Raw genomic sequence first — 24,909 nt, forward strand, 5'->3', positions numbered from 1 at the left:
CCATGGCGCTGGAGTCACCTGGAAAGCTGTCTCCACGGAGGGTGGCCTTGGGGCCATCCGCCTGTTCTCCAGACTCTCCCAGGGCCGCTCTCCCAGGGCTGCCTCGAGCTACTCCATGGTCCACGCCTTGCATCAGGCCAGCCATCAGCTCGGCCATGCCGTCCAGCTCCAGGTCACTCAGGCCCCTCACCTCAGCCGGCTGCCTCTGCAGGTCCTTCAGGAGGGTGTGAATCCGTGCTCCTAGGGGCACACACACAAACACGAGGACGTTGTGGGTGGACAAATGCAAAGGCGAGGGCCTCCAGACCACAGGGGTGTGGTGGGCGTCTGCGGCATCCCAAGGCAGTGGCCACCTAGGGCCAGGCACAGGCCAGTGCTCAGAGAAGATTGGGATATTGGACTTGAATCTCAAATCCACCTGACCCTGTGGCCATCACTAGTTCAGTTCCCCAGAGGTGGAAAACCCATAGAATGGAAGGACAGACTCATCCACGCGCTCAGGAGGATGGAAAGCACAGCTTCCAGAAAACACTGGAATGACCAAGCCAGGAAGAGAGACGGGCTAGGCAACTTCACCATGTCCTCCAGAGGATAAAAGAACGGGATGAGCTGTGTCCCCCTCACTTGGCAGAAGGAGAAACAATGCCTGGCAAAGACAGCGCCCTGCCCAGGACACCCTGCCCGGCACACCCTGCCCAGCACACCCTGCCCGGCATGGACCAACTCTAATTACATCTAAACACAGCCACACAGGGTCAAAGCCTCGTTCAAGAAAGTGACTGCTGCCGGAAAAGCCCCTTAAAGGAAGGTGGCAGGGTCTAGGCCCCCACTTCACACAAGCAGCAACAGATGCAGGAGGAGGCAGAAAAACAGAACCCGAAACTGAGAATAGGGCAGTCGATGATTAGAGCGAGGAGACAAGGCCATTTGTGGAGCTGCCATAACCACGGAGAGAGGTGTGCACCCGCTGCTCAGCAGAGTGGGGAAATTAAAACAGAATCCAACACACATTCTGTAAGTGAAGAGCACGGCGTCTGAAATTTAAAATTTATGTCCATTACGGGTGGACATAACGGAAGAAATGGTTTGTGAATCTGAAGACAGATCATAGAAGCGATCATCGTTGGAAGAACAGAATGGGAGACGTTCCGCAGAACCTCAGTAACCCCTGGGGCATCCAAGCCGTCGGACTCAGGAGGGCACGGGGGGCGGGAAAGGGACCAGAAACACCTGAAAGAAAGCCCACGAGTCTCTCAAATCTGGGAAGGATCGTCACTCAGGGACTCAAGACAGTCACTAAGTTCCACGATAATAAAATGCAAGGAGAACCATGCCATGACTTCAGCTGAGCTGCTGCAAGTCAGAGATGGAGAAGATCCCTGGAAAGCAGCGGGGGTGGGGCGGGGGGAAGACACGCTCCACACACGAGAATGGAAAGGGTCCCAGGAGCGCAGAGGCCACCAGACACCCTGCATGTCCTGTAAGAACAATGTGTTTCATGCAATGTGCAGAGTCAGGCATTTGACGTTACAGATAATGAATGCCACATTTGAAGGGTTGAAAGAAAAATCATTCAATCCAGGAGTTTATATCCAATGACAATATCCTTCAAACAAGAGGGTGAAGGAGAGACATTTTCATATCACGTATGTGAACAAAGCTGAGCCAGTGGGTCCCCGTGGGCCTGCACCACAGGAAGTGCTGGGAGGAACCAAGGCTGAAGAGAAACACCACCACACAGAAGCCCAGAGCTGCGGGAGGAGCCAAAAAGCTCCTGAAAGGGTAAATATGTGGTTACGTAAACAAGAGAGACCGTCTTCTTTTCTCCTCTTACTTTATCTAAAAAACAACGGATTGTTAGCAAGGAAAAATTATTACCACTTTAAGGTAGGGTTCATAAAACAGCTGCAGGTGTGAACTGGATGGCACAAGAGGCTAGAGGGAGCTGAAGCCTCCTCACCGCGTCCAGGAAGTGGCACGATGACAACTCCGAGGAGACTGTTTCCAACAAAGGCGCCAGGGCGTTTCAACAGAGAAAGGAAAGTCTTTTCCAAAAGGACATCTTTCGTGTTACCCAGAAATTGGACTCGTAAGTATCTACCCGAGAGAAGTGAAACCCGTAACCACGAGAGCTAAACGAGACTGTGGGTAGCAGCCTGACTCCTCATAGTTCCACAGACAGAGTCTAAAGTCCATGTGCCCGGCAGCAGGAGAGCGGATAAGGAGGCCACATCCACACCAGCACCGAGCCAGAAGGAACCACAGAGACGAGAAGGGGGCAGACCTAGAACCAGTCAGGCTGAGTGAGAGAAGCCGGTCACCAGAGAATCCACAGAATCCTGTTAACAGAAGATGAAGTTCAAGGATGGGCGAGGTCTGCCCAGGGCAACCAGAGCCGCATCACCTGCAGGTGGGGCTGGGGCAGGAGGAAGCGTCGGGTGTGAGGGTGTACCGTGCAGCGTGGCCTCTGGTTCCATGCCCACATGCGTCCAACGCGTTGTCGTGTCCACCTGCGATCTGCACGTCTCGCCGTGTGTATACTCCACCTCAACAGCAGCAATAAAGACTCTGCCCTAAAGAAGGTTCATGGGCCCATTTCCGAGCTTTGAAGGAAAACCTGACTTTCTTTTGTATTCAGTGTTGAAATCTCTGTCCTCATAAAAGTTTATGTAAAATAGCTCATGGCCACGTCTCTACCTTCCTGAATGACACCGGCAGAGTGACGCAGAGGGGACACAGAATGTCCTGACCTCAGTGGGGTCTCACCACGACCCTCCACTGTAGGGGGGTCCCGCTGCCACCCTCCACGCTAGAGGGGTCTCACCACGACCCTCCACCCTAGACAGGTCCCGCCACAACCTTCTGCCCTAGAGGGATCCCACTGCGACCCTCTGCCCTAGAGGGATCTCGGCACAACCCTCTACAATAGAAGCAGAGGAATTATTTCTGCTTTTTACAAATTAAGAAATGTAGGCATTTTAGGTTTTTTTGTCTGCGTCAAATGCATCACCAGGCCTGGGCTGCAGCCTGCAGTGTCTGCACAGGGCTCGACAGTGGCACTGCCTGTGGCACCCCCATTCACTCAGCCGCACGTCCCGTCCTCTCTCCACAGCACAGGCTGTGTCTAGTCCATGCCGAGGCAGCGGGGCCGGCACCCGGTCCCCACGTGCCCCGTTCACTGCATACGCAGGACAGGAGTCAGTGTCTGGGGCCGTCTAGACTCGCATGACTTTCCAAACACAAGTGCTGACGGCCTGTGGTGGGTTCTTTGAGTGAAAATTTTTTAAGTGCAGTCTCTCTTGCCCATTAATTGAAGCTCGTTCTTCAGGGGGCATCTTGCTACACGGCTGTAAGGACACATTTTTTTGAAGTGTTTTGCTTCATTTCTGAACACTCTCCGCTGCACCCCACTCCCCACCAGGGTCTCACATGGAAAGGGTCACAGCCATCACCCTCTGATTTTCCCCTTTGAAAACCTGAGTCCCGTCAGCGCCACTCCAGACTTGCTGTTGATGACTGAGACCCTCTGATGTAAAGGCCTGAACGTCCACGACAGGCATTTCTGAGACAGCATTATGTGTAGTTTAGCATGGGATGAAGCGGACAGAGTCCTTTAAAGTCGATCTGTACACGAAACGTGTGATGGACACGGGCGTTCTGATCAGAGCGTGCTGGGCGTTCACTGCCACCGATGTCCCCTGCTGGGGTGGCCGAGCCCCCGCTCTGGCCGACGTTGAGGCCTCTGAATTGTTCGGCAGACAGTGGCGGCTTCTTTACCTTTGGGTTGAAGTGTCCGTATTAACCCCACATTTCCGATGCTCTGACATCTGGGGCCCTGCTGACCCTGGGGGCTGCCCCTCCCACAAACAGCCAATTCCCAGATAGTGAACAGTCACCCACTCCACGCAGGCTTTCCACATGCAAACCCTGCGATCCGGAGCCCATGCCCGCCTCCACCTCTGTGGGCTCAGACTCCAGGCCACTGCCCTAGTCACCCTGGGGCAAGGACCAGACACGGGCAGCCCCTGGCCCCGGAGCGGCTGGAACTATTCAAGCTGGGCAGTCCTGTCCCTGACGACCCTGCCTTGCCCTCGCCCAGCCTCCGGACTGACGCTGCTGCATCCCTGTATCGACCCATGGCGTGGCCTGCCCCCTCCTCTCGAAATCTGTAAGTAACAAACTGTTGTTTCAACAGCAGCTGTACCCAGATCTCTCGGGCTTGCCGTCCTAAATCATAATGAAACCTGCCGTTTAAAACAGAAGAAGGGAAACGCAGGGATCGGCATGGAGGCCGCTTACTCTTCTGTTTTTTCATTAGCCTTGAGCCTTGGAGGGGAGGGCCAGCCTCCCTTCGCCACACCCCCAGGGCCCACCAACCCCCACACATCAGCCCTCACCATGCGTTCACTGATGGAATGCTACCTTCAAAGAAAACTTCCAGCAACAAACTCAGGAAAATACATCTCACTTTCTCACAAACAAAAACATGCCTAAAACCGCAGCAAAGCCTGCCTTCACCGCTACTCCTGTCTGCAGGTGACAAAGGGCTGAAGGGCTGGACAGTCCCAGGTCAACGGCACCCATGCCCCAGCTCTTCCATGCTGACAGGCTCACGTTGTTTCACAGAGAAATAAGAGATGTGCTCCGGAATTAAAGGTGTGTGTGTACCACAGCCCTCGGTGCTGTTTTGAAAATGTGCTGCTCATTGCAGCTTTCAGAATCAGAAGAGCCATCTCAGCCTCGCAACCGAGCCACCGAGCCACGAGCCCAGAGCAACCTTTTCATTCTCATTCACTGCAGTCTCCTCCCACCCCAGATCCTTTTCTTTCCCAGCGATTATCATCGCGACAGTCTTATCTCACTCGTCCACGTCCACGGGTCCAACACTGGTAACAAAGGGCTCACTCATCCCAAAGAAAATGGAAATAAGGAAGTGCGGGGATCAGGAGGAAGAGCTGTGTCTGGAAAAGTAGGCGGCCACAGGCAAGAGCCTGAGTTCTGAAGGGTCCCGGGCTCCACCAGGCGGAGCCCAGAAAACTAACAGCCCCAGAGAACTGGCAGGAGGCACCGGAGCCCGCGGCAGGAACCGGCACAGCTGCAGGGAGACCTGAAGGGCCCTCGGCATTGGGCATGGCTGTCCCCAGCAGTCGGCGTCCTCCGTGCTTAGGAGGCGAGGGATGTCTCCACACATGCCTGCACTAGCCAAGATGTGTGTCAGAGTTGGCCCGGCCATAGCTCACGGTGGACACCAGTCCCCGCGATTGAATTTCATCAGAGGGAAAGAAACAGGGAGGTGAGGAATGAGTGGTGGTCGCTAAGGAAAGGTCCTTCCTGTGGACACGAACCAATGCACACAGGCTCGGTGGCCCAGCGGCCTCCTCATCAGGTGAGTGGGGCGGGAGGGCCCGGAGTAACGACCTGACCAGAGGCCTCGTCTGGGGCAAAGTCCATTATTTCTGATGTCACGATTCGCAGGAAGTGGCAGGGCCTCCAAGTGTGGTAGAACAATTCACTTCCAAGTCCAAAGATCCCTTCTGCCCTCCCAAAAAGGACAAAAGGACTCTCCACACACTAGCTTGGCACAGCAGGCACCACAAGGCCTGGGAGCCTCCACCTGCATCTGTAGACACCACCTTCCTGAGCTCCCAGGCAGCAGAGTGGCCACCGTCCCCCCCGCAGCCGGAGCTCCCCAGGACTGCAGCCCCGGGCCACCACCTGCCCAGACGACCCCACTGCAGCTCCAGAGAAGGTGACGTGGTCCGTGCGGGGACAAGTTTGGGACAGAGTTCCATTAACCGTTCTTCTGCAAGGCCCTGTGTTTCCTAAGGGGGCTGAAAAGCTGGTTGTGATATTTTGACAAATGGGGAGAGAATAAAAATCATGTGACTTCTCAACAAAGAAGGTTAAATGTTCTCGAATTCGGGATTTCCAGTGAAAATGAATCATGTTTTGCCATACTGATCCACAAATAAACTTTTCTGAGCCCCCCAAGGTTTATAAAAATGATGTGCACAGGCCAGGGTATTCAATTCAGAGTGGCTACAGTGTTGCCAGCAGGAAAATGCCGAAAGAAAGAGAAAGCAGACATCAGCCGGACGCGGTGGCTCACACCCGTAATCCCAGCACTTTGGGAGGCCAAGGTGGGCGGATTTCTTGAGCCCAGGAGTTGGAGACCAGCCTGAGCAATATAGTGAAACTCCATCTCTACTAAAAATACCAAAAATTAGCTAGGCATGGTGTCAGGCGCCTGTAATCCCAGCTACGCAGGAGACTAAACCAGGAGAATTGCTTGAACCTGGGAGGTGGAGGTTGCAGTGAGCTAAGATTGTGCCACTGCACTCCAGCCTGGGCGATAGAGCGAGAGAAGGGGAAGGGGAAGGAGAAGGGGGACATCAGCAGGCATCCCGGGGTGGAGCGCTCACCCTCTCCCTCCAGGGCAGGCTGGTGCTTCTCCCAACCACCCCGAGGGAAGAGGCTGCGGTCTGTGTTTCTAACAGCAAACACCGTCACTGTCAACACTGATAAGTACTGCTTAACACGAAGACAGGTGTGTCGACCCACCCTGAACTTTGCAAAATGATGCTTATTCCCCTCTCAAACCCACACAGAGGCCAAGTGCCTGCTCTGAAGGAGAAATGGAACAGGAAGCCACGTTTCCAGAATACCATGGCTCGGCAAGACTTCCCTCACATCATGGTGAGAAGGTTCCAGAATACCACAGCTCGGCAAGGTTTCCCTCACATCACGGTGAGAAGGTTCCAGAATACCATGGCTCGGCAAGGCTTCCCTCACATCACGGTGAGAAGGGGCGGCAGTGCCCGGTATACAGCGTGGTACAGTGAGCGCCACACTCAACCATATGAACAGCCTACTTGTATCGACAGAGAGCAGCTGGGAATGTAGAGTTTGGGGAACTGGCAGGCGTCCACCCTTGAGAAACTGAGGCTCCGTGGTGGACTAGGAAGGGAGGAAGAAATGGCAACGTGAGCAGAAAGGCCATCAGGCACGGCGGGAAAGCCAGAGCACCCTGGCCAGACGCGGCCAGGCTTGGTGTGGAGCTGTCAGTACTGAACCAACAGGGGCTCCCCTGCCGTGGCTGCAGCTGCCTGCACGCTTTCTCAGGCCTGATTATTCTAGAATCTGTAGGGTGTTAGCTCACATTTCTTTTTCCATCATTGCAGCTAGGACCTTAGACACATTTAAAGTTCCCATCAATCCGATCATCCATCCTTGTGCTGCCCTGCCCTGGGGGATGCCAGGCTGGACTCCCGTGAAGAAAGGCTGACCGTGCTCCCGGAGTCTTGGCCCCAGCGCTCATGGTCTGTGGTTTGGGGCAAGCTCGCTCACTTCTTCATGCCTCAGTTTCCATATCTGTAAAATGGTGACAAGTGAGGCATGGGCCCAGCATACTATAAGTGCTTAATAAATTATAACTATTATCATGAAACAAGGAGAGGATGAGAAATCATTTTAGTTTTCCACTCTTTTCCCCCTTTCCCATACATTCTGAAAACAAATACTTGGTTCTCCATGAGAAGCTCTCGCCACAGCTCATTGTGATCCTCAGGTGAGAAGTGAGGAACGCGGTCAGAGAGCCCCTTAGATGCTCAGTCGCACAAGCTGACAGGCACCTTCCAACTTGCTCAAGATCTAATTCAAGATTATGCATTTTGAAACTATTTTCTGCCAAAATATTAACCAAAATGTTAACCTATATTTAAAAAAATATGAACCTCTCATTAAAGTCAAAGCCCAGTCTCCGTCCATCCCTCCACCCACTAACCTGCCCATTGATTGCACCAACCTGTATTGGGCATCTATTGTGATCAAAGCCTGGGAACAAACATTATTCTAAGAAATAATAGGCCGGGCGTGGTGGCTCACGTCTGTAATCCCAGCACTTTGGGAGGCTGAGGCAGGCGGATCACGAGGTCAGGAGATCGAGACCATCCTGGCTAACATGGTGAAACCCCATCTCTACTAAAAATACAAAAAATTAGCCAGGCGTGGTGGCGGGCGCCTGTAGTCCCAGCTACTCAGGAGGCTGAGGCAGGAGAATGGCGTGAACCCAGGAGGCGGAGCTTGCAGTGAGCCGAGATCGCGCCACTGCACTCCAGCCTGGGTGACAGAGTGAGACTCTGCCTCAAAAAAAAAAAAAAAAAGAAAAAAAAAAAACAATAGAAAATTAAAAGCTTCATTTTCTTGAGGGCTACAACATTGTTCTCACACCAGCACAGACACACTAAAATGTTTTGGAGGCCAGAGAGACTTGACCAATGGATAGAACAAGCAAACAGTTTACAGGGAAAATGCACCATTAAGATCCTGTGAAGAGACTGAATGACATCCCATCTCACGCCACGCGTCTTTCCCCCTCACTGACACCCCATCTCACGCCACGTGTCTTTCCCCCTCAATGACAGCCCATCTCACGCCAGGTGTCTTTCCCCCTCAATGACACCCCATCTCATGCCACGTGTCTTTCCCCCTCACTGACACCCCATCTCACGCCACGTGTCTTTCCCCCTCAGTGACACCCCATCTCACGCCACGTGTCTTTCCCCCGCAGTGACACCCCATCTCACGCCACGTGTCTTTCCCACTCACTGACACCCCATCTCACGCGTGTCTTTCCCCCTCAATGACACCCCATCTCACGCCACGTGTCTTTCCCCTTCAATGACACCCCATCTCACGCCACGTGTCTTTCCCACTCACTGACACCCCATCTCACGCGTGTCTTTCCCCCTCAATGACACCCCATCTCACGCCACGTGTCTTTCCCCTTCAATGACACCCCATCTCACGCCACATGTCATTCCCCCTCAGTGACACCCCATCTCATACCACGTCTTTCCCCCTCAATGACACCCCATCTCACGCCACGTGTCTTTCCCACTCACTGACACCCCATCTCACGCCATGTGTCTTTCCCCTTCACTGACACCCCATCTCACGCCACATGTCTTTCCCCCTCAGTGACACCCCATCTCACGCCACACGTCTTTCCCCCTCAAGTGCACGAGTGTCTGGGCTGACCTGCTCTCCAAGCTGGCACCAATTATAGTACATGGAACCCAAGTTCCAACCAAAAGACCTCCAAACTTTTATAAAGCAATGTCATCAATGTGTAAATCACTGCCTATATTTAACCCCTGGAAATTAACAACTACATTGACATAAACTTAAATCTAACCAGTGTCTTTTCAGTATAAACTCTTAAAACATAAAATGTATAAGATGTTACCTTTTCTCAAGAGGTTAAAAAAAAAAAATCCTTATTTTTAATCTCTAACAAAGGCAATCCAATTAACTCACTGATTTTTAAAAAGATAAACCCGGCTGGGCGCAGTGGCTCATGCCTGTAATCCCAGCACTTTGGGGGGCCGAGGTGGGTGGATCACCTGAGGTCAGGAGTTCGAGACCAGCCTGGCCAACATGGTGGAAACCCCATCTCTACTAAAAATACAAAAATGAGCCAGGCGTGGTGGCGCATGCCTGTAGTCCCAGCTACTCAGGAGGCTGAGGCAGGAGAATTGCTTGAACATGGGAGACGGAGGTTGCGGTGAGCAGAGATTGTGCCATTGCACTCCAGCCTGAGTGACAGAGCAAGAGTCCATCTCAAAAATAAAAAAAGATAAACCCAAGTGATGTCTCTTGAAAAAACAAAAAAATTACTGTGGAATTTTGGGGATCTAAGTTATGCTGAACAAAAAGTGTCAAGAATATATTTTAAATTTAATATAAAATAAATAAAACATATGAAAAATAAAAATAGAAAGTAAGCAACACAATTCTTTGCTGTTTGTTAAGCCTCATTACAGACACATCAGATTTAGGTGGCGTAGTGTGGCATCAAGGGCATGAATGATAAGAAAACAGAGTCATCTGAGGGAAGAGGCCGTGGGGCAGAAGGCTGCCGTGGGTGTTCTGCTGAGCTCTGAAGCTTGGCCGGCAGCAATGCTGTTCCCTGCAGGCCCCTGTTGCCTCAAGCGGGGCAGTGTGTGTGAGACCCACCTTCATGCTTCAGGAACACTGGCCGAGGCAGAAAAATAGATGGATGTATTCATGAGAGATTTTTAAACAAGTTGAATCCAGGCCGTTTCTGCTAAAGGCTAACGTAACCAGAACATTCAGCTGAGAAGCATGTTCCATCTCCGAGTACCTGGGCTCACCAAGGGTGTAGCCCAGTCTCCGCCCTCCACACGCAGGGCTCAGATGTCCACCCTCAGCAGCTCGAAAAGTGGCAGCTCTGCCGCCCTGACCTGGCACTGACGCAGCAGGCGGATGTTCCTGTGTCCCCTGCACTGACCTTCACTGCAAAGCTAACCCAGGTGAGTCCCAGTATTCACCAGCTCCTGGAGCCCAGAAACAAGTGGGCATTTCTAGAAGGTCAAGGAGCATCTATATGGAAAGACCTTTTCTCCTTAAGATCTCGGTGTCATCTCCTGCCCCTCTAATTCCACCCTTGTGAACATAACCCAGGGGGGTCACTGAGGTGAGATCCGTCATGCAGAGGGAAGAATGTGGGTGATCATGGTGATCTGCAAAGCTCTCTTCTTTCCTGGTCTGTGAGACGCTGCGTATCGGCAGCACCGCGACCCAGCACTCCTCTCCCTCCATTTCCTGTGAACTCTCCCCTGATGGTCGCACCCCAGCCACTCTGGCCTCCTTTCTGTTCTTCCAACCCAACGTGCTGGTGGAATTATCCTACTGGTTTGCAGCAAATGGGCCCCACACAACACCGAGAAGCTGGGAAATATTATTCTGTGCATCTCAACCTGCTTACAGCAATGTCTGTTCCTCTCAGCACCTCATGCTGCCTCCTATGCGGGAAGCCAGGCCCTGTCACTGTCCTGCCCCTGCCTGCCCACACCGCCCGCCTTTCCGCTCTTGCCCCTGCCTGCCCACACTGCCCACCTTTCTGCTCCTGCCTGCCCACACCACCTGCCTTTCTATTCCTGCATCTGCCTGCCCACACCGCCCACCTTTCTATTCCCGCCTCTGCCTGCCCACACTGCCCACCTTTCTGCTCCTGCCCCTGCCTGCCCACACCACCTGCCTTTCTATTCCTGCCCCTCCCTGCCCACACCGCCTGCCTTTCTGCTCCTGCCCCTGCCTGCCCACGCTGCCCGCCTTTCTATTCCTGCCCCTGCCTGCCCACACCACCCGCCTTTCTATTCCTGCCCCTCCCTGCCCACACCACCCGCCTTTCTATTCCTGCCCCTCCCTGCCCACACCGCCTGCCTTTCTGCTCCTGCCCCTGCCTGCCCACGCCGCCCGCCTTTCTATTCCTGCCTCTCCCTGCCCACGCCACCCGCCTTTCTATTCCTGCCCCTCCCTGCCCACACCACCCGCCTTTCTATTCCTGCCCCTCCCTGCCCACACCGCCTGCCTTTCTATTCCTGCCTCTCCCTGCCCACACCGCCCACCTTTCTATTCCTGCCCCTCCCTGCCCACACCGCCCGCCTTTCTGCTCCTGCCCCTCCCTGCCCACACCGCCCGCCTTTCTATTCCTGCCTCTCCCTGCCCACACCACCCGCCTTTCTATTCCTGCCCCTCCCTGCCCACACCACCCGCCTTTCTATTCCTGCCCCTCCCTGCCCACACCGCCTGCCTTTCTATTCCTGCCTCTCCCTGCCCACACCGCCCACCTTTCTATTCCTGCATCTCCCTGCCCACACCGCCCGCCTTTCTGCTCCTGCCCCTCCCTGCCCACACCGCCCGCCTTTCTATTCCTGCCCCTCCCTGCCCACACCGCCCGCCTTTCTATTCCTGCCTCTCCCTGCCCACACCGCCCACCTTTCTATTCCTGCCTCTCCCTGCCCACACCGCCCGCTTTTCTATTCCTGCCTCTCCCTGCCCACACCACCCGCTTTTCTATTCCTGCATCTCCCTGCCCACACCGCCCGCCTTTCTATTCCTGCCTCTTCCTGCCCACACCACCCGCTTTTCTATTCCTGCATCTCCCTGCCCACACCGCCCGCCTTTCTATTCCTGCCTCTCCCTGCCCACACCACCCGTCTTTCTATGCCTGCATCTGCCTGCCCACACCACCCTTCTATTCCTGCATCTCCCTGCCCACACCGCCCGCCTTTCTATTCCTGCCTCTCCCTGCCCACATCGCCCGCCTTCCTGCTCTTGCCTCTCCCTGCCCACATCGCCCACCTTTCTGCTCCTGCCCCTGCCTGCCCACACCACCTGCCTTTCTATTCCTGCATCTCCCTGCTCACACCGCCTGCCTTTCTATTCCTGCATCTCCCTGCCCACACCACCTGCCTTTCTATTCCTGCATCTGCCTGCCCACACCACCCTTCTATTCCTGCATCTCCCTGCCCACACCGCCCGCCTTTCTATTCCTGCATCTCCCTGCCCACACCGCCCGCCTTTCTGCTCCTGCCTCTCCCTGCCCACACTGCTCACCTTTCTATTCCTGCCTCTCCCTGCCCACATCACCCGCCTTTCTGCTCCTGCCCCTGCCTGCCCACACCGCCCACCTTTCTGCTCCTCACCGCACGTCCTACTCCAGGCGATCTGCAGGCAGCCTCTTACTCTGCCTGTGGTGGGGTGGTGGTGGGTGGTATGAGCCACGCCCTCCCCTTCAGGGACAGATGAGAGCTTTAGGAGGTGAAATACTCCCCCGCCCCCTCCTTCTTCCCTCGTTTCCTTTCCTTTCCTTTCTTTCTTCTCCCCAACCTTCCTCTCTCCCTTGCTAGCTGCATTCTTTCCTTCCTTCCTGCCACAAATATTTACTGCACATCTCCTTTGCACCAGCTACCTTTGAAGGCGCAGAGATAAATCCATGAGCAAAGTCCTTGCTTTTGTGTGACTTCCATCTATGTTAGAAGGAACAGGAAACAAATAAAAACCATGAATGCGACCGGGCGCAGTGGCTCACGCCTGTAATCCCAGCACTTTGGGAGGCCGAGGCGGGTGGATCACAAGGTCAGGAGATCGAGACCATCCTGGCTAACATGGTGAAACCCCGTCTCTACTAAAAATACAAAAAAATTAGCCGGGCGTGGTGGCGGACGCCTGTAATCCCAGCTACTTGGGAGGCTGAGGCAGGAGAATGGTGTGAACCCGGGAGGCGGAGCTTGCAGTGAGCCGAGATCACGCCACTGCACTCCAGCCTGGGTGAAAGAGTGAGACTCCGTCTCAAAAAAAAAAAAAAAAAAAAAAAAACCATGAATGCACAGACTATCTGGTGGTGACCAACGCTGTGAAGAAATAACCCAGAGTATGAAGGATGGGGAGCTGGAGCACTGCTCTTTCATACAGCACTGCCAGAGAAAGCCTTATTGAGAAGGTGAAGTTTCAGCAGAGGCCTGAGGGAGGTGAGCGTGGGCCTAGTGGGGCCTGGGAAGCTGTCTTCAGGCAGGAGTAGCAGTGAGCACTAAGGCCGTGGGCAGAAGCTGCCTGGCGTATTGGGTTGGAAGAACAGACAGGAGGCCAAAGTGTCCAGAATGCAGCCCCCACATGGAGAGTTCACAGTGATATGGGAGTGCTGGGAAGGGGAGAGCTGGTCCCTTTAAATGATATAGAAGTGTGAAGGGAAGTGCTGGGTTGAGGAAGGCAGGTCCCTGGCTAGGGCTCCATCTCCACAGACCTAGGTGAGGACAGGCACTCCTGCCTTCACAACCAAATGTTGCATTTCCCAAGACCATCCTGGCCCCTACCACACTCCCATCCTGTGCCTATAAAAACCCCCAAGACCCTGGCAGGCACACACACAAGCAGCTGGATGTCAAGTGGAGCACGTTGGCAGAAGAGCAGACTGACAGACACCAGCAGACCAGCAGGCCACCGACTGGGGGGACAAGAGCAGACCGAGAGATGCCAGCAGGCCACTGACTGGGGGGACAAGAGCAGACCGACAGACACCAGCATACCAGCAGGCCACCAACCAGTGGGACAAGAGCACACCAACAGACACCAGCATACCAGCAGGCCACCAACCAGTGGGACAAGAGCACACCAACAGACACCAGCATACCAGCAGGCCACCAACCAGTGGGACAAAAGCACACCAACAGACACCAGCATGCCAGCAGGCCACCGACTGGGGGGACAAGAGCAGACCGACAGACACCAGCATACCAGCAGGCCACCAACCAGTGGGACAAGAGCACACCAACAGACACCAGCATGCCAGCAGGCCACTGACTGATGGGACAAGAGCAGACCGACAGACACCAGCATGCCAGCAGGCCACCGACTGGGGGGACAAGAGCAGACCGACAGACACCAGCATGCCATCGACCAGCGGAACGATGCCGAGTGTGGCCGGGGCAGTCTGAGGAGAGCCCAGGCCATCAAGCACCCGGACTCCAGGGGAAAATCATCTCCCTTCTGGCTCCCCCATCTGCTGAGAGCTACTTCTACTCAAAACAACCTTGCACTTACTCTCTAAGCCCACATATGATCTGATTCTTCCAGTACACCAAGGCAAGAACCCAGCATTCAGAAAGCCCTCTGTCCTTGTGATAAGGAAGGGGTCTGATTGAGCTGACTAACACAAGCTACCTATAGACGGCAAAATTAAAGGAGTGAAACCAAAAGAGCACCCTGTAACACACGCCCACTGGGGCTTCAGGAGCTGTAAACATTCACCCCTAGACACTGCCGTGGGGTCTGAGCCCACAGCCTGCATGTCTGCATGCTCCCCTAGAGGTTTGAGCAGCGGGGCACTGAAGAAGCGAGCCACTCCCCCATCGCACGCCCTGTGAGGGGAATAAGGGAACTTTTCCCGTTTCAACAGGACATGGAGGGAGAGGAGTGGTGGGTGGGGGTGCCACAGATATGCAGGGTCTCGCAGATCAAGCAAACAGCTTTGATTTTTACTGAGTGTGATGAGAAGCCCGTGGTGTGCTCTCATCAGTGGGATATCATCTGATTGACAAATTTACAAGAACCACTCTGCAGGCCTGAGACAAGGTCAGAGGCAGGAGGCCAGGTCTGGTCAGATCTGGTGAGCGGTGGTTGGGGGGGGTGCAGGGAGGAGCTGGCAGGCGGGGAGGCCAGGTCTGGTCAGATCTGGTGAGGGGTGGTGGTTGGGGGGCAGGGAGCAGCCGGCTGGTGGGGAGGAGGGGGCACCCTGGGTGTGCTCGGAAGGCAGGTACGGCAGGGTCTGCCGACAGAATGGACATGGGCGGACAGAAAGAAAAGGACCTAAATGGATAGTGGCCCCACAGCCACACTGTAGGAACCATGGGAGGGTTCGTTCGAGGTGTGGGGTCCGGGCTGGGCTGGGAGGCCCTCAGGAGCCCGGCAGGCACCCACACTGCCATGTTTGGTCTTGTGCCAGTGCAGGGGGGATGAGAGTCCTGCTGGTCACAGGCAGGGCATGTCAGGGCAGAAACCCTAAAAGATTCACAGCCTTCCAGAAAAGGCAGCGTAACGCAGAGACAGGTGTTCTCTGGAGTCAGCCAAACCGGGCTCAAACTCCACCCCACCATTCACCACAGTTGGGACTCGGGGAACCCCATCCAGCCTCTTCCAGCCTCATGAGCCCTCTGTGTGAAACTGAATCAATAACTCCCACTCGAATGGGTTGCTGAGAAAATGAAATATAGTAAGTGTGTTGTCTACTACCTGCTAATGCTCAGTATTTGTTGACAGGAAGTTGTGTCCCCTCTTCTAACACCGCTGTAACATTTAACGACTCAGAAAAACTCTCTCTTATGGCTGCTACGCATCCCTTTTCCTTTGACTCCCTTTGGTTCGGGTCTTGTTAAATGGATGGGAGAGCAGAAATACAACTGCCCTGAAATAAAACTTCATGTTCTTTATGGTAAAGATCAGAGAACAGGAGGCATTTTCAGTGGGCCTCTTAGAATCACTATAATAGGAAAATCCACCTTCAAAATGGAATAATAAAGTACAATTCCAAAAACTACTTCCCCTCATCTGAAAAAGAAACTTTTTAGGTTATCATTAATGAAAAATAACTTTAAAAAAATCATAAGTATATAAGATAAAATTCTAAGTTGCTGGGCAGCTTATGGGAGAACAGTTAATGCGTACTAGGGATCCCCTCCCATGTAACCTCTACAAACCACACACACAGCATTTTATGAACATGCTGAGTTATCTCAGAAGCATCCACTACCCGCCATTTGAAGATGAAGAGAAATGAGGAAGTATGTTTTGCAGCATCCAGTGAGCCCTGGTGGGTTGAAGAAGGGCTGCAGCACAGAGCACAGATAACAAGAATATCAAAGTAAAACGTTGTGTTCCATCAACTGCACCACGTAATTCTGCAATCTGGCCAGTTCATAATGACATTTTAAGTAGCTTTCAGTGCTCCAAGTGGGCTCTCATAAGACAATTACACAAAATGTCAGGATATTAAATGTGTAAAGCCTGGAGTAAGAGATCAGCTCACATGACTCTGCATTCTCAACTGCCACAGCCAGGCCTATTGAAATTATATGTCATTGTAGGGCCTTCCAAACAAAGTGGTACAAGCTTTAGACAATCAGCAACAGCCTACAGATAACCTCGCCACAACATTGTTTTCACAAAGACAATGGGAATCATGCACAATAGCTTTTGCTCCTAAGTGCCTTTACAATCATGTATATATGAAGGTACACAGCCACATCTGAACACCCATCATCACCATCAGTAGCACCACCATCACCAACACCATCATCACCATCATCATCACAATCACCATCATCATCACCATCACCATCAGCACTATCATCACCATCAACACCATCATCATCATTGCCATCATCACCATCACCATCATCGCCAATACCATCATCACCATCAACACTATCATAACCATCAACACCATCATCATCACCATCATCACCATCAACACTATCATCACCATCACCATCAACATTATCAACACCATCATCATTGCCATCACCAACGCCATCATCACCATCAACACTATCATCACCATCATCACCACCATCATCATCGCCAACATCACCAATGCCATCATCACCATCACCATCAGCACTATCATCACCATCAACACCATCATCACATCACCATCAACAGTATATCACCATCATCAACACCATCACCATCATCGCCATCATCACCATCATCATCACCATCACCATCAACACTATCATCACCACCATCACCACCATCACCATCACCATCATCGCCATCACCATCATCATCACCATCAACACTATCATTACCATCATCAACACCATCATCATCACCACCATCATCACCATCACCCACCATCATGGGGAATGGACTGTGCTCCTTTGGTTTAGAGGACATACAGCCCATTTAATTGCTGGGGTCCAAAACTTGGGTATTTGCAGAGGATTCAGGTAAATTCAGTAGGAGCTCATTATTGCATTCTCTCCTCATTTGGGCTTCCACAGGGAGAAACTGACATAATCATATGGCAGCATGTTGTCTATTTTCACTGGAAACAACACAAGTGTAGTAAAATATATTCTGCTTCCAATATGAGGGGGTAAGGAATCACAGCTTAGTAGTGTGCATCTCTCCCTGACTAATGAAAAGTGCCCATGCTGCAGCCTGGGATGAAGCTTCTCCTGCACTGTCACGCCGCAATATTTTGCACTCACAGGGCTCAGCATTCACCCAGTCTGACACTTTCCCTATTGAATGCAATACTGAGGCAAAGAAGAAAAAAATATATCAAATTAGCTCTGGCATTAATGACATGACTTCAGTGGGGTGTGGGGATTGGCAGTCAAATGGCTTTCTAAAGACTGCTTCCTTTAGGTTCATGTTAGTGTGAGTTTGCACACTCAGAACGTGAACTGACGGACGACAGGTAAAGCAGCTCACCGTGGACTGGGTGGCAGGTAAGACCAGAAGAGAAAATGTTTTACAGATGTTGGAGGGTTGGGACTTCGGAGCTGCCCACATTTGCTAAATGAGCTAAGCCGACATCTGTAGAAACGCCCTCTTAATGGGAACAGTTACCTCGAAAAGGTCTAGAAATGCCGGTGGAGAGGGCAGGTGAACACACAGCTGCAGTCAGACGCTCGGCATGATCAGACCCAAAGCAAACCAACTGCTGCATAGAACGCCCTGGGGCTTCGAGCCCCCAGTTCCAGCCTGTGACGCACTCACCTGTGGGAAGGGGAAAGGCTCCCCCAGCGCCTTCCCTACACCTGCCCTGTGCCCTCAGAGCGGAAGCATCACCATGTAATCAGCGGTCTCCATTAACCACCAGCGTTCAGGTTGGAACTGGGGAGATTTGGAAAAGTGACAGGAAGGATGACATCATATGTAGAGGATGCTTATACAGCGGAGAGCACCCCTGTACCATGTGACTCTGGAAGGCCTACCCATTGTGCTAACACAGCGGACAGCACCCCTGTACCATGTGGCTCTGGAAGGCCTCCCCATTGTGCTTACACAGCGGACAGCACCCCTGTTCCATGTGGCTCTGGAAGGCCTCCCCATTGTGCTAACACAGCGGACAGCACCCCTGTACCATGTGGCTCTGGAAGGCCTACCCATTGTGCTAACACAGAGGACAGCACGCCCGTTCCATGTGGCTCTGGAAGGCCTCCCCATTGTGCTAACACAGCAGAGAGCACCCCTGTTCCATGTGGCTCTGGAAGGCCTCCCCCTTGGAGCCATGGCAGAAGGTGGTGGGAGGAAAACCTCAGGGGTTGGGCAGTGGCAGTGAGGTGCCTTTAGGTGCCCTACCAATTCCTAGTCAGACAGAGGCAAATTTCAACCCAATTCTCAAAGTAAAAATCTTTCCAGCAAATGCAGCTGGCTTACAGCAGCATGGACCTGGCAGGAAAGCAGTGACCTCAGAGGTGTTTAAGCAGAGTCTGTAAGGACATCAGCCAAACACCGGGGAAGAGATTTCTCACATGGGGGCAGTTTATGACTCTTACTTCTCCCAAATCTGAAAGCAGTGACTCTGCACTAGTGCAGAAGTCGGGGAGCCTCCTCCCCCTGGGAGAAGACATGAGCTGGGTGGAGCCGAGCAGGCAGGTCCGGGGCTGCCAGCCACACGCAGGTCCGGGGCTGCCAGCCACACACAGCCGCTGCCACCCCGCACTGGGCGCATCCACGTCAGGGTTGCTGAGCAGGTGGGTGTGTCCTCAAGGTGCAGTGAGAGGAACCCTGTTCCCGCTATATAAGCCACAGAGTGACCCCCCCAGCACCCCTGGGTGCCCTCTCCTGTGCCTGCTCCCCTGGGAGAGAGTGCGCTGCTGCTGACTCCACGGTGTGCTGACGCACAGGAAGAAAGGCCTCAGGCAGTGCACACTGAGCCCGGGACTGTTTCGCTAGGATGAAAGGCACTTTGATAACATAGGTGCCTTCTCCTCCTGCTTTAGAGGGTGCTCGTGAACTCCAGCCAGGGGCATGGATCCGAGATTAAGAATTTATCAGTGGCTTCCTCCTGGAGCAGCCTGTGAGAGGCGGCCTCTGTGTGCCAGTGATTAGGTGGCCAATTCTCTTCTAATTTTTTTTTTTTTAAGCCAAGAGGCATGCTTGGGTTTAGAGCACTGAGCAGCACTGGGATGCATTCAAATATGAATGAATTTCTTCAAAAACGAAAAGGCAGCAGGTGCTTCCTTTCAAGTGAAAATGACCCCAAAAGTGTGGGCATATTTTCTCCAAAGTGACAGAAGCATTGGCATCAGTTTTTTCTGTGTTATAATCTACTGCTGTCACCGTGAAAAGTCAAAGGTTTGGTTCAGTGCCCTCCTGAGACTGGGCTGCGGGGAACACGCCCTTCTCTGTGAGGGTTTTCAGGCTGGGATTCCCACCACCAACACGACAAGGAATTGGGCACCCCACCAGCCAACGCAGGACCTCAGGGTCACGGAAGGCTCGAAGGAGAAGAGGACCAGAACACGCTTATTTTGGATGAGGGGAGAGAACTGGGAGCCCATGTGATTGGCCAGAACTTCGCAAGTGCTTTCTGAATGAATGAGTGAACTCGGGAGAATCAGGAGCCCGTGTGATTGGCCGGGACTTCGCAAGGGCTTTCTGAATGAATGAGTGAACTCGGGAGAATCAGGAGCCCGTGTGATTGGCCGGGACTTCGCAAGGGCTTTCTGAATGACTGAGTGAACTCGGGAGAATCAGCAGCCCGTGTGATTGGCCGGGACTTCGCAAGTGTTTTCTGAATGAATGAGTGAACTTGGGAATAACCACACGAAGCGTTGCATGGCTGGAGAGTTGCACGGCCGGCAGCAGAAACAAGTTCTTCCAGCTTCCACATGAGTTTCCCAGTGCACTTTCCACATGAACACCACGGGCCCCATCTTAGGACAGAGGCTGGCTGGGTGGAGATCCGTGATTACCTTGGCCATACAAGTGATAGTATAATAAGACGCCTGAATAGAAGAAATATCAGGTATGTTGGGATGAGGTTGCAATGTGAAATTCAGAACCAAAAGTCAGCCGTCATGATGTGAATTAGGGACTTGTAATTCCCATCCAGGCTCTGGAGGGCGCAGAACCAAGATGATGAAAGAAAGGGTTCTAACAGGTTGGTTACCGGTTTTGTTTCCCGTTCAGTGTGGCTGGTGTTTGATCAATGAGCAAGGATTACAACAGTGGACACCCCACACGTTATTTGTCATTGGTTCATTTAGAAAACGGTGTCTGATGTGTCTCCTAAAGTGATTTCCAAAACGCTTTCACTGTCATCAGTCTTGAGCTGAAAGTATGGCATTACACAAGTACCGTATCTATAAGAAAAAAAATTACAGCACTGATGAAAGAAAGCAAAAGTAAAGAAATGGAGAAGGAGCATATAAATATTACATGCTCATGGCTAGCAGGACATGGGTTTGGATCATAATCTCAAAAGATACAGTCCCAATTGCCATAATCCCAAATAGTGAAATCCCCAAATATCTGAATATCAAAATCTCTAAATAGAGTCTAAATCCCAAAAGTCTAGTGTTGCTAATGTTTAAAATCTCCTAAATCATAACCACAGGAGAGTTGCATCCTGCTGGGTGGAGCTATTAGCTTGTTATTGTCTTTATTTGGAAATTAAGCATAATTTAAGGAGTTGTGTGTGAGTGCCAAGTTGACAAGGGGTGAAACTGTAGACTTCGTTTTAAGTGTCAACTTGACTGGGTTAAGGAATACCTAGAAATCCAGTAAAGCTTCATTTTGGGTGTTTCTGGGAGGTGTCTCCAGGGAGATTGGGGTGGAGTCTGAGAGGGCTGGGGGAAGGTCTGCCTCAGTGTTGGTGGGCGGGCACTGTCCAAACAGCTGGGGCCCAGAGAGAACAAACACAGAGGGTGAATTAGGCTCCCTCTGAGTGCTGGGGCAGACTTTCCTTCTGCTGCCCTGGACATCAGAGCTCCAGGTTTGCCAGCCTTTGGACTCCAGGACTCACACCAGCCATCCCTGGGTCTTCAGACTGAGAGTTACACCATCAGCTTCCCTGGTTCTCAATGCAAAAACACTGCAACTTCCTCAATAAATGAAGAATGTACTTTTTGTACATCTGCATTTGCGAAAGATACAATTTCTTGAGATCTCAGCTCTTCGACTGTTTATGCAGCAGTGACCCATCAGGGTTTTTGACTCATCTCATCAAAAGCCTTAGGTTGTTCATCAGGGTATTTCAGATGCCTGCAGTTATACAGCTGGGTGCACACAATTACCAAGTAGAGTGACATGCTTTTATACATCTCCCTTCCTGACCTATGTCTTCATAAACACGGTTCATCTGCTCATAACTGTGATGCCCATGCAACTGTCGTCAAGATACCTGAGGGCTTATGTCTGCAAAAATACGAATGTTATTATTGCTTATTTTATTGTGTAAAATGGCCTATGAAGTGTTTTGTCACGATTTTATATGCTTTGCAAACAAATTCCCTTTTAAAAATGTAAATAAATGTCTTTTAAATAATTTTTTCCAGAATTACATTTTTGGGATTTTGATATTTTGAGACTGTGATTTTCAGGATTTTAGGGACCTTAGGGATTTTGATATTTCAGGATCTTAACATTCAGAACTATGGCATTCAGGATTGTGTCTTTCAGGATTATGACTGGCTCCCAAAGACTCAATATTGTCAGCATGTCAGTTCTCCAACTTGATCTATGGATTTAATGAAATCCCAGTCAAAATCCCAGCAAGTCATGTTTTGGATACAAGCAAGTTTATTCTAAAGTTTATATGGAGAGGCGAGTGACCCAGAACAGCCAACACAATACTGAAGAAGAACAAAGGCGGAGGACAACAGCACCCATCATTAGGACGCGCTACACCCATTGTTACGACTCACTCCAACTCTACAGGAATCCAGGCAGGGTGGGGTTGATGACACAGACAAACAGATCAATGAAACAGAACAGAGAGCCCAGACATGGGTCCACATACATGAGGTCAGCCGAGCTTTGAAAAGGAGCAAAGGTGATGCTATGGAGAAAGGATCGCCTCTTAACAAATGGTGCTGGACAACTGGATGTCCACATGTACAGAAACAATTCCAGATGCAGACCTTACACCTTTCACAACTAACTCAGAATGGGTCACAGACCTCATTATAAAATGAAAAAACATAAAACTCCTTAAAGGTAAGAGAGGAGAAACTCTGGATGACCTCGGGTTTGGTGATGACTTTTTAAAATCCAACACCAAAGGCAAAATCCATGAATAAAATAATTGGTCAGCTGGACTTCATTAAAATAAAAACTAATGCTCTGCAAAAGACGCTGTCAAGAGAATGAAAAGACAAGCCACAGACTGGGAGAAAATGTTTACAAAAGACATATCTGATATCTGATAAAGGACCAATATCTAAAATATTCAAGAACTTTACAAACTCAACAATAAGAAAACAAACAGCCTAATTAAAACATGGCCCAAAGACCACCACAGACACCTCACCACAGAAGATACACAGAGGAAAACAAGCATGTGAAGATGCTCTGCTTCCTCCATCATCAGGGAAACGTGAATGAAAATGACAACGAGACACCACCACACACCTCTCAGAAGGGCTGGAACCCAGAACATCGACAACACCCAATGCAGGCGAGGATGTGGAGCAACAGCAGCTCATTCACCGCTGGTGACACGCAGAATGCAGAATGCCACAGCCACTGGGGAAGACAGTTTGGTGGCTGCTTCCAAAACCAAACATTCTCTTACTATGTGATCCAGTGATTACACTCCTTGGTACTTAACCAGTAGAAGTTAAAGACTTATACCCACACAAAAACCTGCATGAGGGTGCTTATGGCAGCTTTATGAATAATTGCCAATACATGGAAGCAACCAAGATGTTCCTCAGTAGGCGAATAAACTGTGGCCCATCTATACAATGGAGTGCTATGGATTATAATGTAATAATACAATACTATTCAGCACTAAAGAGAAATGAGCCATCGAGCCATGAAAAGATGGGGGAATCTTCAAGGCATGTGACCCATCTGAAAAGGCCACATATTGTAAGGTTCCAACTCCAGGACATTCAGGAAAAGGCAAACTATGGAGACAGCAACAAGGTCCGTGGTTGCCAGGTCTTGAGTGGGGAAACTGGAGACGCTGAACTAGATGAGCCCCAAATTCCTTCACCGGCCACTGCACGTCACCTGTTTTCCTGCACGTCACCTGTTGTCCTCCCCGTCACCCCACCTTAGATAGGCCTTCCACTGAACCTGCTTTAAAGCTCTTTGAAAGGAGACCAGATGTGAATTATGAATAAGTGAAGGAAGAGAGTCTCTTTTTAAAGCTTTTACCAGGTGAACTTTTGTCATATGCGTTCAACCCGCAGCCTCGTTGACTGACTGCTTCTTTGGGAGCAGGTACGCGTGGGTCTTCTCTCTCACTCTCTGAAGACTAAACAGCAAGGGTCTCATGTTGGACCCGACCGTGCGACAGGAGGGTGGCCCTGTTCTCTGACCTGTAAAGAAGTTTTCTGTTCCCTGGCATTATCGCAGGGTCCTCCTTTCCTGCTCGGGTGCAGTTGCTGTTTGTGTGTTGAGAATGTCTGTCTAGCTAGGGCCTCTCATCTTCAGAAATCATTTGATGTCTGGATTTGCTTTAGAATCATCCCAGGGCAGAGCAGGGGGCTGTAGTGGGCGCAGAGGAGCATCAGGAAAGCCTGAGAGTCACCACTTGTGGGAGACAGGTGATGCCTGTACGGGGTTCTCAATATTCTCTGTATATTTCATAGGTGATGCCTATACCGGGTTCTCAATTCTCTCTATTTCTTAGGTGACGCCTGTACGGGGTTCTCAATATTCTCTGTGTGTTTCATAGGTGATACCTGCACGGGGTTCTCAATTCTCTCTATTTCATAGGTGACGCCTGTACGGGGTTCTCAATATTCTCTGCGTGTTTCATAGGTGACGCCTGTACCGGGTTCTCAATATTCTCTGCGTGTTTCATAGGTGACGCCTGTACTGGGTTCTCAATATTCTCTGCGTGTTTCATAGGTGATACCTGCACGGGGTTCTCAATTCTCTCTATTTCACAGGTGACGCCTGTACGGGGTTCTCAATATTCTCTGCGTGTTTCATAGGTGACGCCTGTACTGGGTTCTCAATATTCTCTGCGTGTTTCATAGGTGACGCCTGTACCGGGTTCTCAATATTCTCTGCGTGTTTCATAGGTGACGCCTGTACTGGGTTCTCAATATTCTCTGCGTGTTTCATAGGTGACGCCTGTACCGGGTTCTCAATATTCTCTGCGTGTTTCATAGGTGACGCCTGTACCGGGTTCTCAATATTCTCTGCGTGTTTCATAGGTGACGCCTGTACTGGGTTCTCAATATTCTCTGCGTGTTTCATAGGTGATACCTGCACGGGGTTCTCAATTCTCTCTATTTCATAGGTGACGCCTGTACGGGGTTCTCAATATTCTCTGCGTGTTTCATAGGTGACGCCTGCAGGGGGTTCTCAATATTCTCTGCGTGTTTCATAGGTGATACCTGCACGGGG

General features: G+C 51.5%; 1 protein-coding gene across 7 annotated transcripts in view; it reads right to left on the bottom strand.

Moving 5' to 3' along the window:
• Positions 1 to 24,909, bottom strand: part of PTPRN2 (protein tyrosine phosphatase receptor type N2) — a 1,123,220-nt gene that overhangs the window by 662,943 nt on the left and 435,368 nt on the right. For all 7 annotated transcript variants that reach the window (XM_024358152.3, XM_024358150.3, XM_024358149.3 and 4 more), the window contains one exon: positions 19 to 240. In XM_024358152.3, the coding sequence (XP_024213920.2) occupies positions 19 to 240 (222 nt within the window). The remainder of the gene's footprint in view (positions 1 to 18; positions 241 to 24,909) is intronic.

The sequence above is a fragment of the Pan troglodytes genome, chromosome 6 (assembly GCF_028858775.2).
Source record: "Pan troglodytes isolate AG18354 chromosome 6, NHGRI_mPanTro3-v2.0_pri, whole genome shotgun sequence".
Classification (NCBI taxonomy): Eukaryota; Metazoa; Chordata; class Mammalia; order Primates; family Hominidae; genus Pan; species Pan troglodytes.